The sequence below is a fragment of the Notothenia rossii genome (assembly GCF_949606895.1).
Source record: "Notothenia rossii genome assembly, chromosome: 4".
Taxonomy (NCBI): Eukaryota; Metazoa; Chordata; class Actinopteri; order Perciformes; family Nototheniidae; genus Notothenia; species Notothenia rossii.
The window spans coordinates 8,636,794-8,652,703 of record NC_136902.1 but is presented as its reverse complement, the minus strand read 5'-3'; the positions used below and the strand labels follow the sequence as shown (position 1 = coordinate 8,652,703).

The 15,910-nt window shown below is 42.6% G+C and overlaps 1 protein-coding gene across 2 annotated transcripts in view; it reads left to right on the top strand.

Moving 5' to 3' along the window:
- LOC307036202 (protein bicaudal D homolog 2) overlaps positions 1-15,910 on the top strand; it is a 27,299-nt gene extending 11,389 nt beyond the window's left edge. For both annotated transcript variants that reach the window (XM_079676286.1, XM_079676285.1), the window contains 6 exons: positions 1,086-1,586; positions 4,671-5,501; positions 6,700-6,879; positions 9,589-9,740; positions 11,394-11,754; positions 13,810-15,910. In XM_079676286.1, coding sequence (XP_079532412.1) covers positions 1,086-1,586; positions 4,671-5,501; positions 6,700-6,879; positions 9,589-9,740; positions 11,394-11,754; positions 13,810-13,815 — 2,031 coding nt within the window. In that variant the 3' untranslated portion in view covers positions 13,816-15,910. The remainder of the gene's footprint in view (positions 1-1,085; positions 1,587-4,670; positions 5,502-6,699; positions 6,880-9,588; positions 9,741-11,393; positions 11,755-13,809) is intronic.

Below are 15,910 nucleotides of genomic sequence, written 5' to 3'. Positions count from 1 at the left end.
CCTACAAACAGTATCCTACCAACTTAACAAAGCATATGTTTGGTTCATACCCTCTTAAAATATTACACTATAATTAGGGATGTCCCGATCACCTTTTTTTGCTCCCGATTCGATTCCGATCATTTGATTTTGACAATTTGCCGATACCGATTTTTCCCGATCCGATCTTTATGCAATGCATTAAGAGAAAAAAAACGAAGAAAAAGCATTCAAGTTGTCCCTTAAGGTTATTTTTTTATTTAAATTGGATATTCTATCCAACATGTTTTGTTTGTCGACCTGACTCATAATGTAAAGCGTCTTTGGGTCTAGAAAAGTGCTATATAAATCCCATTTATTATTATTATTTAACATGGATATAGCTTCTTTTTTTCAAAGCAGCATTGGATCAGTTCAGTTGTGCAGCATTGGATCAAAACAAAATAAAACTTATCAGTACTCGTTAGCTTACTGCTACAATTAGACACTGCGCCCACTCTGTTGCCAGATTTGAGAGAAATACTGTAAGCAACCAGGTCTATGAAAACAAGCCCCAAAGAAGCAACACGTACATGATGTTGTGTAATTTGAAACCAAAACTAAGCCCTCAGGATGACTTTAAGACTTGAACATGGTCAATTTTGTTTTGTAACATTGAATAAATTTTTTTTTTTTAAATCCCGATCCCCGATTTTTTTCTCCCGATTCCGATCTTTTGAAAATCACGTGATCGGCTCCGATCCCCGATCACGTGATCGGATCGGGACATCTCTAACTATAGAATATGTTTTAATGACAACGAGCATTATGAGTTAAATATGATCAATCCCTCAAATATCGGTCTAAATAATCAATAGATTTGTTTTCTTCCCCAAATCGTGCACCCATATCTGTTGCATCAAACATTATAAAAATACTTCTTTATTTTGTATTTACGTACCTTTTCTTATTCAAGTTTTATTATCTTTGCTTTTAAATTAGTGTTTTAAAATGCCCCTTTATAATATGTTTCTCAATGTCTTTCATTTTTGTAAAGCACTTTGAATGGCCTTTTGTTGAAAGGTGCTATATAAATAAACTTGCCTCTTATTGTGATAACATTTCAGGTGGAGTTTGAATCGATTAAGCTAGAGATGACCCATAAGAACGAGGAGCAGGAGGAGCTGCGAGCTCAGATGGAGGAGACGGAGCGGCTGAGGGAGATCTCGGAGAGGCAGCTGGACGAGGCCCTGGACTCCCTGAAGGAGGAGAGGGAGCAGAAGAACTGTCTGCGGCGGGAGCTCTCCTCCCTGACCCTCAACCCCTTTGAGTCCATGGGGAACCTGGAGCTCCACCTGGATCAGCTGGATGACAGCCAGGAGGAGGGCCAGGGGGGAGAGGGGGGAGTGGACCAGGACAGCGGCATTAACAATGGTCCTGGCTCTGCTCCCAATTCTGCTCACCCTCCTCACTCGGGGGGCTCGAAAAGTAACGGCCATATCCGACGCTACTCCACTCCGCGCAGCAGCATGGCGTTCCCCCGCGCTCCGGCCTCGGGGCTGGTGTCCGACCTGCTGAGTGAGCTACACTTCTCAGACAGTCAGAAACTAAAACAGCAACTCCTGCAGGTAGGTGAACTTGTCTCAATTTTAAAAATGTATTAAAGGGGACCTGTTATGCTAAATCCACTTGTTCATTTCTTTTACACATCAACATGTGTCCCCTAAAGAGACTCTGAAAGTTTCAGGAAAAAAAGCTTCTCTCTCTTTTTGTCCTGATCCATTTCTATAAAAACCTGTCTGAAAATGAGCTGATCAGAGTTTGGGCACTTTATGATGTCATAACAATTTGTTGGCTTGTGTAACCATTAGCCAATCAGCAACCAAGGTAACCCCACCCCCCACCCCCACCTTATCACTTGAATCTCCTCCTAGAGCACCATTAGGCGCTTTCACACCGGAGTACTTTTCCCAAGAACCAGGCCGATAGCTCTTGGGATTTTGCTTTCACACCAAAAAGATCTGGAACTATTTGCTAGTTCTCGCTAACCTTTTCACCCCCAGATAGTCCTTGCTAGAGAGTAGGTACTTTCCTGGGAAAGACATGGTTCGTGGGTGTGTCGGCCACACTAAAAATGTCTGATTGGCTGGGCGAATTGCAAACCACGCCCCGTAAAACTCCGAAAAGTTTTGTGAAGCCGCCATTTCATTTGCTCTCATTAGCATAATTAGCATTAGCCCAGCGCACCAACGGAGAGAGACTAACTCATGGCAACACAAAATAAAACATGGGAGCGGTGGAGTGATAAGGAGGTGTCGGCGCTTCTGGCGATTTACTCGGAAGACGTGACCCAGCAGCTTCTACTGAAGCCATTCCCCAACTCCGGGGGACTCCGGGACTTCGGGTGGCAGTATACGCCTTGAAGTTGTTTGCGGCCTGCCAGTAAACTCAAAGCAGAAGAAGAAGTGACATCAGCGGCTTCATTTGCATAATCCTCACTCAGGGACTTATTCCAGTGTGAACGCGATCTACTAGGACAGGTTCAGGGACTAAAGGGTTCGGGGCACTAAGTGCCGGCACTAAGTACGGCAGAGTACTTGGTGTGAAAGCGGCTATTGTGTTCTTTTTAACCAAATATCTCTCAGAGGGGCGTGGGGAGGGGCTCCTTATTTTCATCTACAGTAACAGACAGAGAATCAGCACTTTTGAAACAGGGCTGAAACAGAGGGGATTATGGGTAATGTTGCAATGATCTGTTTGGTATTTGGAGCCAAACACTTCAGAGACATGTTCTGTATATCTGAGACCTGTAATATATTGAGGAAAAACAGTATATTAGGTAGGGATGTACCGATCACCTTTTTTTGCTCCTGATCCGATTCCGATATTTTGATTTTGACAATTTGCCGATACCGATTTTTCCCGATCCCATCTTTATGCAATGCATTAAGAGAAAAAAAATTAAAAAAGCATTCAAGTTGTCCCTAAAGGTTATTTTTTTTATTTAAATTGGATATTCTATCCAACATGGATATAGCTTCTTTCTTTCACAGCAGCATTGGATCAGTTCAGTTGTGCAGCATTGGATCAAAACAAAATAAAGCTTATCAGTACTCGTTAGCTTACTGCTACAATTAGACACTGCGCCCTGCCCACTCTGTTGCCAGATTTGAGAGAAATAAGCAACCAGGTCTATTAAAACAAGCCCCAAAGAAGCAACACATACATGATGTTGTGTAATTTGAAACTAAAACTAAGGCCTCAGGGTGACTTTAAGACTTGAACATGGTCATTTTTGTTTTGTAACATTGAATTAAAAAAAATGTTAAAAATAAAAAAATCCCGATCCCCGATTTTTTTCTTCCGATCTTTTGAAAATCATATGATCGGCTCCGATCCCCGATCACGTGATCGGATCGGGACATCTCTAATAATAGGGGACCTTTAACTGTCAGGGCACATTTTTCCAACCCCATGGATTTTATAAAATATTACAGCTAGTTTTTATCTGACCATTTTTCCCCATTACAACCAACCGGAAGATACTTGCAAAAACAAGAATCACCAAACAAATGTTGGTCTTTGCTATGGTAGGTTTCCTCTGCAAGACACAGTCAAAAGACAAGCCTCTCCTACAATTCCTACAGCGACGTCACCGGCACTTTGTTAAGAGTTGAAATGTTTTCAAATTTGAAAGGGCACTATGTGAACACAGGCCCTTTTTTAATAGTAGCCTTCATGCTACTGCGAACACCATGCATGCACACACAGGAGACAATGTATATATAAATTGACATGAAAGTGTCCGTTCTCATCAGGCTGAGCATTGAGGTTGTCATACAGGTTGCTTGTGTGTCTTGTGACGTGGATGTGTGCTTCCTGCTTTAAACCACATCCCCTGTATGTTTGTAAATGATTGAGCCTTTCTACCAACACCACCTGGCACCACCTTGCATCATCTACTTCACCCAGCAATTCAGTTAACTCTCACCTGATACAGTCATGCCTCTCAAATAAGGGTACTCAAGAAAATTAAGAATGTCTTGAGCTGTCATTCCTCTATAGGAAATATATTATTCATGATGCACTTACAATTGGGGGTCGGGTTATAGGGCTACTACCCACCAGATGTTGGGTGTGGAGCCAAAGGGGGTCAGCCAGTGTTATAAATAATGGATTAAGAGGAAGGGTGGAGGGGCAAGAAATGTTTAGTATTCTTTTGTTTTATTGAATCAAGCCAACAATCAATATTGATTTAATGGCATGTATTCAAACTAAAATGGATGATTATTGAACTAATGACAGCAGCAATTTGAGCACAAACAACGGTTTTATTGTCATGTGCACAAAGGCTACAGCTTATTTTAAACAATACAAACCCTTAAGGCCCAGACTCCTCCGTCAATGCAACATACACTTTACTTAACATCCAACAAAATAAAATAAAATGATGCAATAAAATGGTGAAAGTGACTGAATAGGTAAAATAACTAAGTGTCAAACAGAATAAGATCAATAAAAACTGAATGTAAAATGGAATACTCTACAGTGGAGTAACATTGAATACTGCTTAATATATAAATAAATATGTAGACTGTAAAATAAAAAAGAAACGTCAAAACAAAACGATTAAAAGGCAAAGTTGGAGAGGGGCTTGAGACACGTCCGCCATTCACGCCGCCAACATAACAGTGTTTTGTGTCTGTTTGCAGGCAGAACGAGACAAGTCCAGTCTGGTCAGCAAGGTGGAGGACCTGCAGCTCCAGCTGGTGATGTCCAAACAGGCTCTCAGTCAGCAGGCGGACAAAGTGGGATCTCTCACCCAGCAGCTGGAGGAGGTGCAGAGCAGCCAGCGGCCCAACGGCGGCGAAGAAGACAAAGGAAACGGAGACGAAGCACAGTTTGATTATGAGGTGGACACCAAGAGCAAGGAGGTGCTGGAGTCCCGCATGCGCTCCGCCAGCGACGACCTCCTGAAGCTGAGAGACGAACTGTCTCAGGCGGGGACGCGTTACAACACCCTGGAGCACCGATACAAGCAGGAGAAGGACCGCTGGAGGGCCGAGGCTCAGGACCTGGCCGACAAGATCCGCCTTTGCATCAAATCCAGCAAGCAGGACGAGGACCGCATCAGTGAGCTGCAGAAGGAGATCGGAGCCACGCGGAAAGTGGCCATCGATTCAGAAGGGCACCTGAGCGTCGCCCAGGAAGAGCTGCTGGCTTTCTCCGAGGAGCTGTCCAACCTCTACCATCACATCTGCGTATGCAACAACCTGACGCCCAAACGAGTCACGCTGGATTTTTACCGGGAAGCACGGAGAGCTCACCTCATCTACCCCCAGCACGGCGCCCAGAAGAAGCCGCGAGCGAACGACATGTTCAACTCCAAAGCCTCGGTGCTGCAGTTCATGGGGGAGGTGGACAGCGCGGGAACCAGCACGGACTCTCCCGCATGTCCTGGATCCCCTACCCTGGACTTCAGGGACCCTTCAAATGTCTGCAACTTGGTAGCCGTCATCCGGTGCCAGATCAAACACCTCCGGGTAAGAAGCACTGATATTCACATATACAGAATGTCGGATTTAGATTATATCTACTCATTTGAAAACAGAATCAGGAAATGGTTTTGTTGCAGCAGCATGTTGACACGGCTTTGAAAATGGGTTAAAAATATCATTACCGTTACAAACACTGAGTAAATGTATACAAATCAACAGTAGAAATAATATGAATATCTGTAGAGTATTAATAGAATTTAAAATATACAAGAAATTGAATTCACTCTTATAGACCAACTTACTACTAAAACTAAATATATAAACATACATTTTTGCAAGAGTGCAAGATGTTATATAGTATTTATTTAAATGCAATGAGGTAGAGTTGAAGTAAAATAAGTACAATTGTCATTAAAAGGGGAAAAAGTGCAATTTGGTTAAATACAGACGCTATGGAGCTGGGCGTTTTCTGCTAGTCAGAGATGAGGTGTTGTAAGGGAGTGAATCATCAGTCCTTCTAGTATCCAATTATACCCTGAAAACTGTAACCATTGGAACTATCTCATGTTGCTTTGACCACTTGAAGTCAGGCTTTTGTTCTGATGAAGGTCTTCCCTTCATCAGACATGTCTTTCCTGACCTAATGCTCAGCTAAGACGTAGTTGAGTAGCCCTTGTGTGCGCTTGGGTTTCAATGGATTAGATTACAAGGGTCAAAGAGGAGATGTGTCTGCTTCTAGAGAGAACATACCTTCAGGAAACAGCAGTGTGTCTGGAACACAGATCACGTGTGCTCTAGTCCAGATTTCATATTTGTGTGTGTGTGTGTGTGTGTGTGTGTGTGTGTGTGTGTGTGTGTGTGTGTGTGTGTGTGTGTGTGTGTGTGTGTGTGTGTGTGTGTGTGTGTGTGTGTGTGTGTGTGTGTGTGTGTGTGTGTGTGTGTGTGTGTGTGTGTGTGTGTGTGTGTGTGTGTGTGTGTGTGTGTGTGTGTGTGTGTGTGTGTGTGTGTGTGTGTGTGTGTGTGTGATAACAAAAGGGGCATAGCAGGTAAAGAAACTCACACAGTTATAAAATAAAGACAAATAAGTACACAACCATGGCGAAGAAATTTTAAGCAGCAACTAAAAAAAAACTGATATTTGATATGCAGTATAATAAAACAGTCTCAAGCTATTAGACACAAAAGTAATCCCTTAGATTAAGGTTTTTGTTTTTAATAATAACTCCACTTGTGTGTTCTGTAGGTGGCGGTGGACCTGTGCCGTCAGAGGGGCGCGATGCCGTACTCGGGGTTCAGCGACAGCGGAGAGTCGGAGCGAGACGCTGAGAGCCTCATGGAGGAAGTCCTGAAACTCAAGTCTCTCCTCAGCACCAAGAGAGAACAGATCGCTACGCTCAGGACCGTGCTGAAGGCCAACAAACAGGTCGGTCGCAGATAAACCTAACTACACCTTAAACTCCTTGAATGATTTGAAGACCATGTTAGTCTTGTTAAAGGCTGGTATTACACTTTAGGGTTATGCTCTGAATCAACTTCACCTGTCAGTGTTTGCTTTATTTTTCTGTTTTATTGTGTTGCACTGTTGGAGCAGCCTGTGACCTAAGATTGTCATCGTCATAACTACACTGTAGCTATGACGATGACAAATAAAAGCCTTGAACTTAATGTAATCATTTCCAAGGCCAATATGTGGAATTCTTTATTGTTATATCTTTATTCTAGGGCTTCAGAATAACTTGAACTTGTGAAGTATCTGAAAAGTAGGGATGCTCCGATCGCCAATTTTGGGGCCGATCGTCGGAGTCAGTATCGGCCGATCCGATCGAGTGGGCGGGGCCTATGGGGATCTTCCATTTAAAGTGATGTTTAAAACTCAGATAATGGGGCTCATTCACTGGAGCTTCCACAAACAACAACCAACATAATTATTACATTCAAATGAAGTACATTATTCAAGTTTACATTAAGTTTGGAGAATAACACGAGAATAACACGGGGGAAATAACGGGAGCCTCTCTTTCTCCCTCCTGACAGCCTGTCAGTATCTCATGCAGTTCACTGATCCAGTAATGAGGGACCCGACAGTGAAGAATAAATATATGTATAACTAGTTTAGCTAGTTCCAGAGGTAGATAAAATAGCTAAGTGTGTTAGGTCTAACTCTTGCGTGTGTGTTGCTCCGCTCACCGGTCCGTCACAGCGGGCGGAGCTGCAGGATTTCTGCTTCACACACGTTGCATACCGCTATTTTACTGTCTTTTTCGGACACCTTAAAATTCTGCCAGACTGGTGAAGCCATTTTGGCGAGCTTAGAGAAAAGTGTCATGTATTTTACGTCATGTGATCGGCTCTCACGATCGGCCTTTATAGAGAGCACCGATCGATCGGCAGAGAGTGAATATCGGCCGATCAATCGGAGCATCCCTACCGAAAAGCAAAATATGTGAAAATGACTCAATGAAGTATTGTGTCCAGGCCTACAAGCGATAATCAAAAGACTTCATTGTTAAACCCTTGTTTGGTACAGATCCTCTTTAAAAAGTGACACCATGATCAGTGAACATATAACAATGGTTCAAAAATGATCTCTCTCTGTAATAACCATATTGCAATCTCAGCAAATGTGATACGTTATTATGTCCAGCTTATTACCAGGCAGTGTTGTTGACCTGTGTCATCAGTGCCTGCTCTCTCAGAGGTCTTCACCTTCATTACAGTGTGATGCTGTGAGTTTTAAATTGCCCCCCCCCCCCTTCTTTCCTGTGGCTCAGTGATGCGTGACCTGCTGCTGTTTCCCTTTAACGGTCTCTCGCCCGTCACATGCAGCCAAACACTAATCCTCTGACGTGCGGTGATTCACTTTCTCACGTCTCAGCTCCAGAGCTATGTTGGTCCCCCGTTAGTTGTCCTGATTGTGGTTTCTGCAAATGAACGTTGTTAAAGAAGTAAATAGGGCCGGACAATTTGGAAAAAATAAACAATTGCAATTTAGTTTTCAACTGATAATGTGATCGTGATATGATTCACGCGTTTGGAGGGGACTCAGTTTTAAGCAGAGTTTTCATTATCATATAAATATAATAAATGATGGTGTGATTTTTCAAAATGTTACTTTACTGTGCTTTCTGCAATTTGATTAATGCACTGGTCCGTATCGTGAGTTTGATCACATTTTGAGATATTGTGCAGCCTTTGAAGTATTCACTATTCACTATAGAGAGGCGAAGTCCCTCCCCTTCCGGTGGAACTCCATGGACCTTATTTCGGAAAAATCATGTATTGAAGTCAATGGAGAGAGAAAGATTATCTTTTGATCCCGTTTCAATTGTGCAACGAATTACACATATGATGTTTGTCAATTTAAAAGATAATTTTGCCAGTCAAAAAAATAAAGCTGTGAGGTAACACATTTGTTTGTGTGAAGCGCTCAATGAACTCCAACTCTGGTCTTGCACACGTCACCAACACCAAGATGGCCGTCACGTTGGCACATTTCACCTCTTTCTTTCAGAATGAAGTGAAACGTATTAAAAGAGGTGAAAATCACTACAAGTCTGGCCATGTTAAGAACTGTACATACACACAAGGGGAGTTAGTCGGTTCCATAAGAGCCAGCTTGCGGGACCGGCTTTACAAGGTTTCGGTGAGAAACACGAGTGTAATGTGTAACGTTAATGTACGCGACTCTGGGATTTGTAGTCTTTCTAGTTGCGTATTTTTCATAGTCTTATATTTCAACACTTTTAAGACAAACTGTGACTTTTTTTTTACATGGAAATGATTTTTTAAGATTGACAAACGTCATATGTGTAATTCGTGGCACAATTCAAACGGGATCGAAAGATACGTTTTCTCTCCCTATTGACTTCAATACATTATTTTTCAGAAATAAGGTCCCATGTGGCGGAAGTAGATGGGCGTGACTTCGCCTCTCTATCCCTAAAGACTTCCATCTAATGTTCACCTCTGTGACCCGAGTGGATGCTATCAGTTTGAAATGACTGCAATATTAGCATACTTGGTTTATTTTCGACCAATCATGCAATTTCTTATACATTTTAAGACCCCACACTGGAAGTAGAAAGTTGTTGCTGCAGTAGCATAATGTGTCTTGATTATGTGCATCGTTCAGACTGCAGAGTTGGCCCTGTCCAATCTGAAAACGAAGTACGAGACGGAGAAGAGCATGGTGTCAGAGACCATGATGAAACTACGCAACGAGCTAAAGGCCCTGAAGGAAGACGCTGCCACCTTCTCTTCCCTGCGAGTCATGTTTGCCAGCCGGTAAGTTGTTGTTTATGTATGAGGAATATATTTACCCGTTTATATTTTTTGTAGTTTTATTTTATTCTCTGAGACAGTACTTTTTTGAATTGCTGCTAAATGTGCTTGCGCTAAAACATGCTAATAGGTTCCAATCGTCTGATGCGTGCTTCTTTGCTCGTGTTGTTCATGCTTAGTAACGATACTCTTGCAGTGGCACAGCTTCACCTGCCACTCGTGTAATAAGCTTACCGTGCTTATTAGGTCTGTGGACAATCCACTGGTTCACGTGAAGATTATCAGCCACGTGCTCTGCCCCGTGCCGATGGGGGAGGAGGAGGGGGGGGAGAAGGTGAGGACAGATTTGTCCCATCGAGCCAGATCACCTGAGGGAAGGAGTTTAATGTCAGTGGGAGAAGACGATAAATGGCGTGGGAAGGTGCACGGCTAAACTTCAATACCTCAACACCACCACTAACCTCTTCAGAGCATCTGTTTGGCATGGATTAACGTACGGAGTGTTTTTGTGTTGAGTGATCTAATGTTTATTTTCTTAGTAATGGACAGCAGGCATTGTTATTTATGAATCTATAGAGACGCTCTTTAGACATGCATTACCTGTCTAAGCCCTCTCCAGACGGCTAAGAGCTGGAGTATGATTATCTTTAAGAAGGATGGAGAAGGCAGTGAGGTGAAGGAAGACTACAGGCTGAAGATTAAAAGAATGGGGGGGTTGGGCTGCCATCTTGTGGACAGCTGTAGTTACTGCATGCGTACCCTTTCAAACCATTCAAATGGATTTATATTACATACACTTTATGTTCAGGGTGTCCGCGGGGTCTTAAGAAGTATTACAAGTTGATCAATCAATTTAGTGAAATGAAGGCTATTAAAAAGTATTAAACAGCAATTTCCAAGGTATTACATTTTGTAGATTGTTTTCAATAAGTATATAAATTGTCCAAAGAGGTTGTATTCTACAATCAATACTGTATATAGTAAATGTGAGGTAAAATGTAACCGGTTAAAACTCAAAGTGGCGATGAGGTCTTACAATGTATGGAAAGGGTCTTAAAAAAGGGATTACATTTAACTTCAGGAGTCCTCTATATACCCTGGTGTTATATCACTGAATTTCCCATTGGTAATTAATAAAGTCTTTATCTTAACCTTAGGAAGCTTTATTTTTGCACCAGCTTCTCGAATATTGATTTACAGAAGCATTGATGCTAACCATTTTCATTTACATGCTACAAGACTAGTATTAATCATTGTTTTAGAGTCTCTAGCACAACTGTTTGTATCAAGTATGTAGGCAAGTATCTCAGCAGACAATGAAGGAGTACTTACAGACATCAAAGGCTCTGGATTTCATCAGGGAGAGTTCATGTGCTCCATAGGCAGGAAACGGGAAACTATGGCAAGCCTACGTGGACACACACTGCATAGTTAATTTTTATTTATATGCAATGCCTTTTTTCATGGAGCTGTTACAAAACAATTTCCCAATTTAGGAACAATAAAGTAAATTAATCAAAACTAATATGACTTTATAAAACATTAGATACATTTTGTGATGTTTAGCATGTGTTTTGTGTTTCTCTCACTCTGTGCATTAACTGGTTTTTGCCTGCGTGTGCACGTTGCATCTCCCCCCTGTGTGACACCTCTCAGGTGTGACCAGTACGTCACGCAGCTGGACGAGATGCAGAGGCAGCTGGCGGCGGCCGAGGACGAGAAGAAGACCCTGAACTCCCTGCTGCGGATGGCTATTCAGCAGAAGCTGGCTCTCACTCAGCGCCTGGAGGACCTGGAGACCCCTCTGTCTCCTCACAGCCTCAACAGCAGCCCCCGCCGCTCCCGGGCCAAAGAGCTGGCCACCAAGTCGGGTCGGGCTGCACGAAGCCCCCGAAGCAGTCCCGCTCGCCCCCAGCTGAGGAGCAGCCCCCGGGCGAGTCCTGTGCTCGGAGGCAGCGTCTCCGGCCTGGCCACGCACCACCTGAGAGGGTTAACCCGGAGCCTCCACACCAGCCCCGTAAGCACCGCTCTCTCTCTCTGTCCCGACACAAGCAGCCCCGTAAGCCCCGCTCTCTTTCTCTGTCCCCGCTCTCGTAGAGGGAAAGCTCTCCCGCGGGACGCCACCTTCATTAGGAGTCATAGCGTCAGCGACGTTTCTAACACAGAGTTGAGTTCCGACTACTCCCAGTCGCGTAAAAGCTCCATCAGTTCTGTGCAGAGCGAGTTAACGCTAACACAAGCGAGTCATTCAAGGAAAGGTCATTCAGGGAGGAGGTCTTCGGTCCCCGTACGTCAGGACACCTTCATCACGACTCGTGTTGTAGCCGCCTCTTCCACCAGGAGGAAGACCTCCATGTATTCTTCAACCGTAGATCCTCTAACCCCTTCTAAAGCCTTGCGTGTGAATCCTAACACATCTAATGCACGGGGCGAAAGTAAACAGAAGCCCGATCTTAAACCAAACTCCGATACTTCTGTTAGAAGGAAACCGTCGGGTTACAGGTCTAACTCTGTGCAGGCAGCAGCTGCCAACACCTTTCAGTCCGACGCGGTCAGATCTCCCGCTGTTCTCGAGCCGGTCGGTAAGACCAGGATGAGCGGGATCTGCAGGGAGTCCCGGCGTAGGTTAGCCTCATCGAGTAGAACCAATGAGGAGCCGCCGCCGCCGCCCACTAATGTTAGCAGGAGCTCTGGAAATAAAGTTCAAGGGACGCCTTCGAGGCCCCGCAGCTCACACTCTAGATCGACTCGCAGGCCTTGAGATGAAATAACAGAAGATATGTATTGATCAGCGTAGGGGGAATGCACACGTTAAAGCAGCAACTGGTATCATATTGAAACACAGGATGGGACAGGTAAGAGTTCACACAAGGGTAACAATAACACAAGATAGAGAATGTCAATAACAAACAGAATGAGGTGAAACTGTTTACAGAAACGAATTATAAAGAATATCATAAATAAGTTGCGGTTAAATCCTTGGCTCTGATTTATACTAAACTGCTTGATCTACAGCCACGAGTTACGGTTATACAAAATAAGCCATTCTTTACCCGTAAGATAATAAATAAGCAATCTGAATAATTTGCACAGATTTTATTCAGAGCTATTGAAGTTAAACATTTTTGCTTTTATACATCTCATAATGAATGTGTATATATACTTTAAAGACCCTCATTTGATGACCCTCCATGTTATGTCTATATGTATGGATCTAGGGCTGCACAAATGGAAAAGAAATACATATTAGATTACTTGTTTTACCCATATTGCAACGACGATATGATTTGATATTTGAGGGGATGACAGTTTTGTTTTTTCATTTTATTTCAATTATTATCGATTAATATTTTTTAAAAGATCATAGTTGTTATTTTTATTGAGTCAGGCACAATGAGTTACATTTATACGGTCTATATTTTTCCTTCCTCTCCCCCCCCCCCCCCCCCACCCCCCCTCCCGGTCCTAGCTAGTAAAGTAAATAAATACATATATAGGTAAAAATAAAGTAATGTAAAAGATATTTAACAAAAATAAAATCAATCGATAAGGAAGTAAAGAATAATAACAACAATACATGTACCCATATACTCACATATGTATACGCACACATATACATACATACATACATACATACATGCATATAAAAAACAAAAAAACATACATTCATAGTCCCTCTTTCTTCCTAACTTAGTGTCTTAAGTTCAGCTATGTAGGCTAGCACAGAGCCCCAGACAGATTCAAACATTTCTGAAGAGATATTTAATCACATATTTTTTTACTTCTGTTTGTTGGACAGGACCTTTTTTTCTGCTCCTCAATTATTTATATATATTTTTTTAATCATATATTTTGATCCGTTTTTTAAAATTATTTTGTATTCTGAGCAAAGTGCTTCAGTTAAATAAAAGTATTATGACACAAAAGAAAAACAATTCAAATATTGTTTTTCAATGAATTGTGCAGCCCTCTATTGATCCATTTACCCTCTTTAAATCACCCTCATTAATCTCACTCGTTTTATTATTTGAACTAAATATGTTTTCTGTCTTGTCTCACCCTGTCTCTGTAGCGCTGAGACGCTCCTCCCATTACTCCAACCCCCCTCTTCTCCATAAGGACCATGTCGACCCCCGGCTCCCTCCTCCTGTCCATCCCAGATTCGATGCCAGAACATTCCCCATGGATTTAAGTTACAAAATAAAATCTCTCATCCTGCTCTCTTGGTCTCCTCTGCTCGGAGCGGAGGGACCTGCATGCAGCCTGCAGAACGATGCTCATTGTGACCGTGTCTTGTCTCAAGCGGATCCCATCTGGTCTTGTTGTGTGTCGTGGAGAACCATTGACAGTATTTATTCCAGAGACTGTTCCTGTGCAGTACTCCCTGTCGTCCTGCAGCCCTTGATTCAGTTTAAGGCTGTCCGCCGTCTTTACACTCTTGCCTTTTAGTCTGGCGTCCTCTCCAGGTCCGTCCGTCCGTGCGTCCCTTAGTGTCTGTAAGCCAGTAGATCCTCGCGATAAGTCCCAGCTAGTTGTTTGTGTAGAACAATGCAGCCTTACTAAAATACTTGCTCTCCCATAAGTAGTTGCTATCATGTTTAGGTGGCTCCCTTGCACTGGTGGTGAAGTAACATCCCCCTTTTGCCCATGAGCCACACCCTTTGACTATAGGTCAGTAAACACGCTTTTTCACTGATGGAAATATAACAGCCATTAGATCCCCCACTGAGGTCAAATGGAGTAATCAGTTACATGATTTGGGACGTCTAATGCACGTCTTACTTTGCACATTATGCAGACCAAGTGAGGACAGTGCCTGTGTAAATCCTGCCTCATGTATACTGCTGTTCAACCGGTTAGCATCACTGACAATAAGCTCATGTTGGAAGTCATCTGGTCGTAAGAAGTGGCCCATGTGCAGGCATCCCATTGGCTGTGACTTCCTGCTTGTTGGGCCATGCACATTTCTCTTGGTTGCATAATCATAGTTACAATTTTCTCACTCCTTCAACAATACTCATGTGTTTGTATTCCATCCTTTAATGCTTTGTCTGCTACCAAAGTTAGCATGTTGTCATGAGCTAACATCACCCTCAACAAAGCTAAAGTTCTCCCCGTGTGGCTACAGTTAGCTCATAGTGCTAGCAGGCTGCTGTTAGAGTTGCTGCTTGTAGAAAAACGAAATATTAATACTATCCCTTAACGTATGAGTTCAAAGAAAGAATAATAAATACAAACCAAAATATGTCTAAAAAAAGAACCGTACATTGCTTTGCTTTCCACGAGCAAGGGGTCTGAAGAGCAAAGAGAAGACACGAAACATTTAAAGCGCTTGTTTCTGACGACACCCCATCACGGGTTGCTAATAGAGTAGTTTAATTTGAGCTGTGATTTGAGGACAGCACGTTAACACTGGTACGATCACAACATCTGGCTCATTGAGTGCAGTTGAAGTCGAGTTGAGACTAATCATGATGCTAAAGAACACATTTGAAAACAGATGTTTAAAAAAGGAAAACTGAACGCGAAAACACGTTGAAACCCATTTTCTTTTAAAGCACAACTGTCCTGTGGTTTAGTAGACGAGGCCACACCCTGCTGATTTGTTTTCTTTTCTTGGTGCCTTGGTTTTGATCTTGTCACTTTCTAAATAGAGGTTACTATTCAACACTGTAGTTGTGATTTTTTTTGGAAGGATTGTTTTATTTACTTTTGAGGAAACTCTTAAAGCAGTGTTAGCACTGAATCACAGCGATATCTCATTTTGTTGAAATACTTCCCCTTTTTAGCCCTCCTATGAACTTGTTAGTATTAACTAGTGATGGCATTAAAATCAAGAGCATAATGTATGAAGAACATTATAGATTAAAGGTCGCTAAGAAGTGGGAACGTTCTAACATTTTGCCCTGTTGCTTCGAAGGTTGTAAATGGATTTCTTGATCTATTTAATTCACTCTGTGCAGTTGTGTGTATAATTTAATTACCATTGTTGTATAATATTTTAAGGTGTATTTATGTGGTCTGCGTTCTGTGTAAATTGTTCTGAAGGGACGACATGCACACACTCCCCACAACACATTTCATGGTCCTCTACCTTTTATGTGAATGCAATTTCCTTTCCTTGACCTGTGAACCACTTTTGTCATGAAGAATAAAAACAAAACGGCACTGAA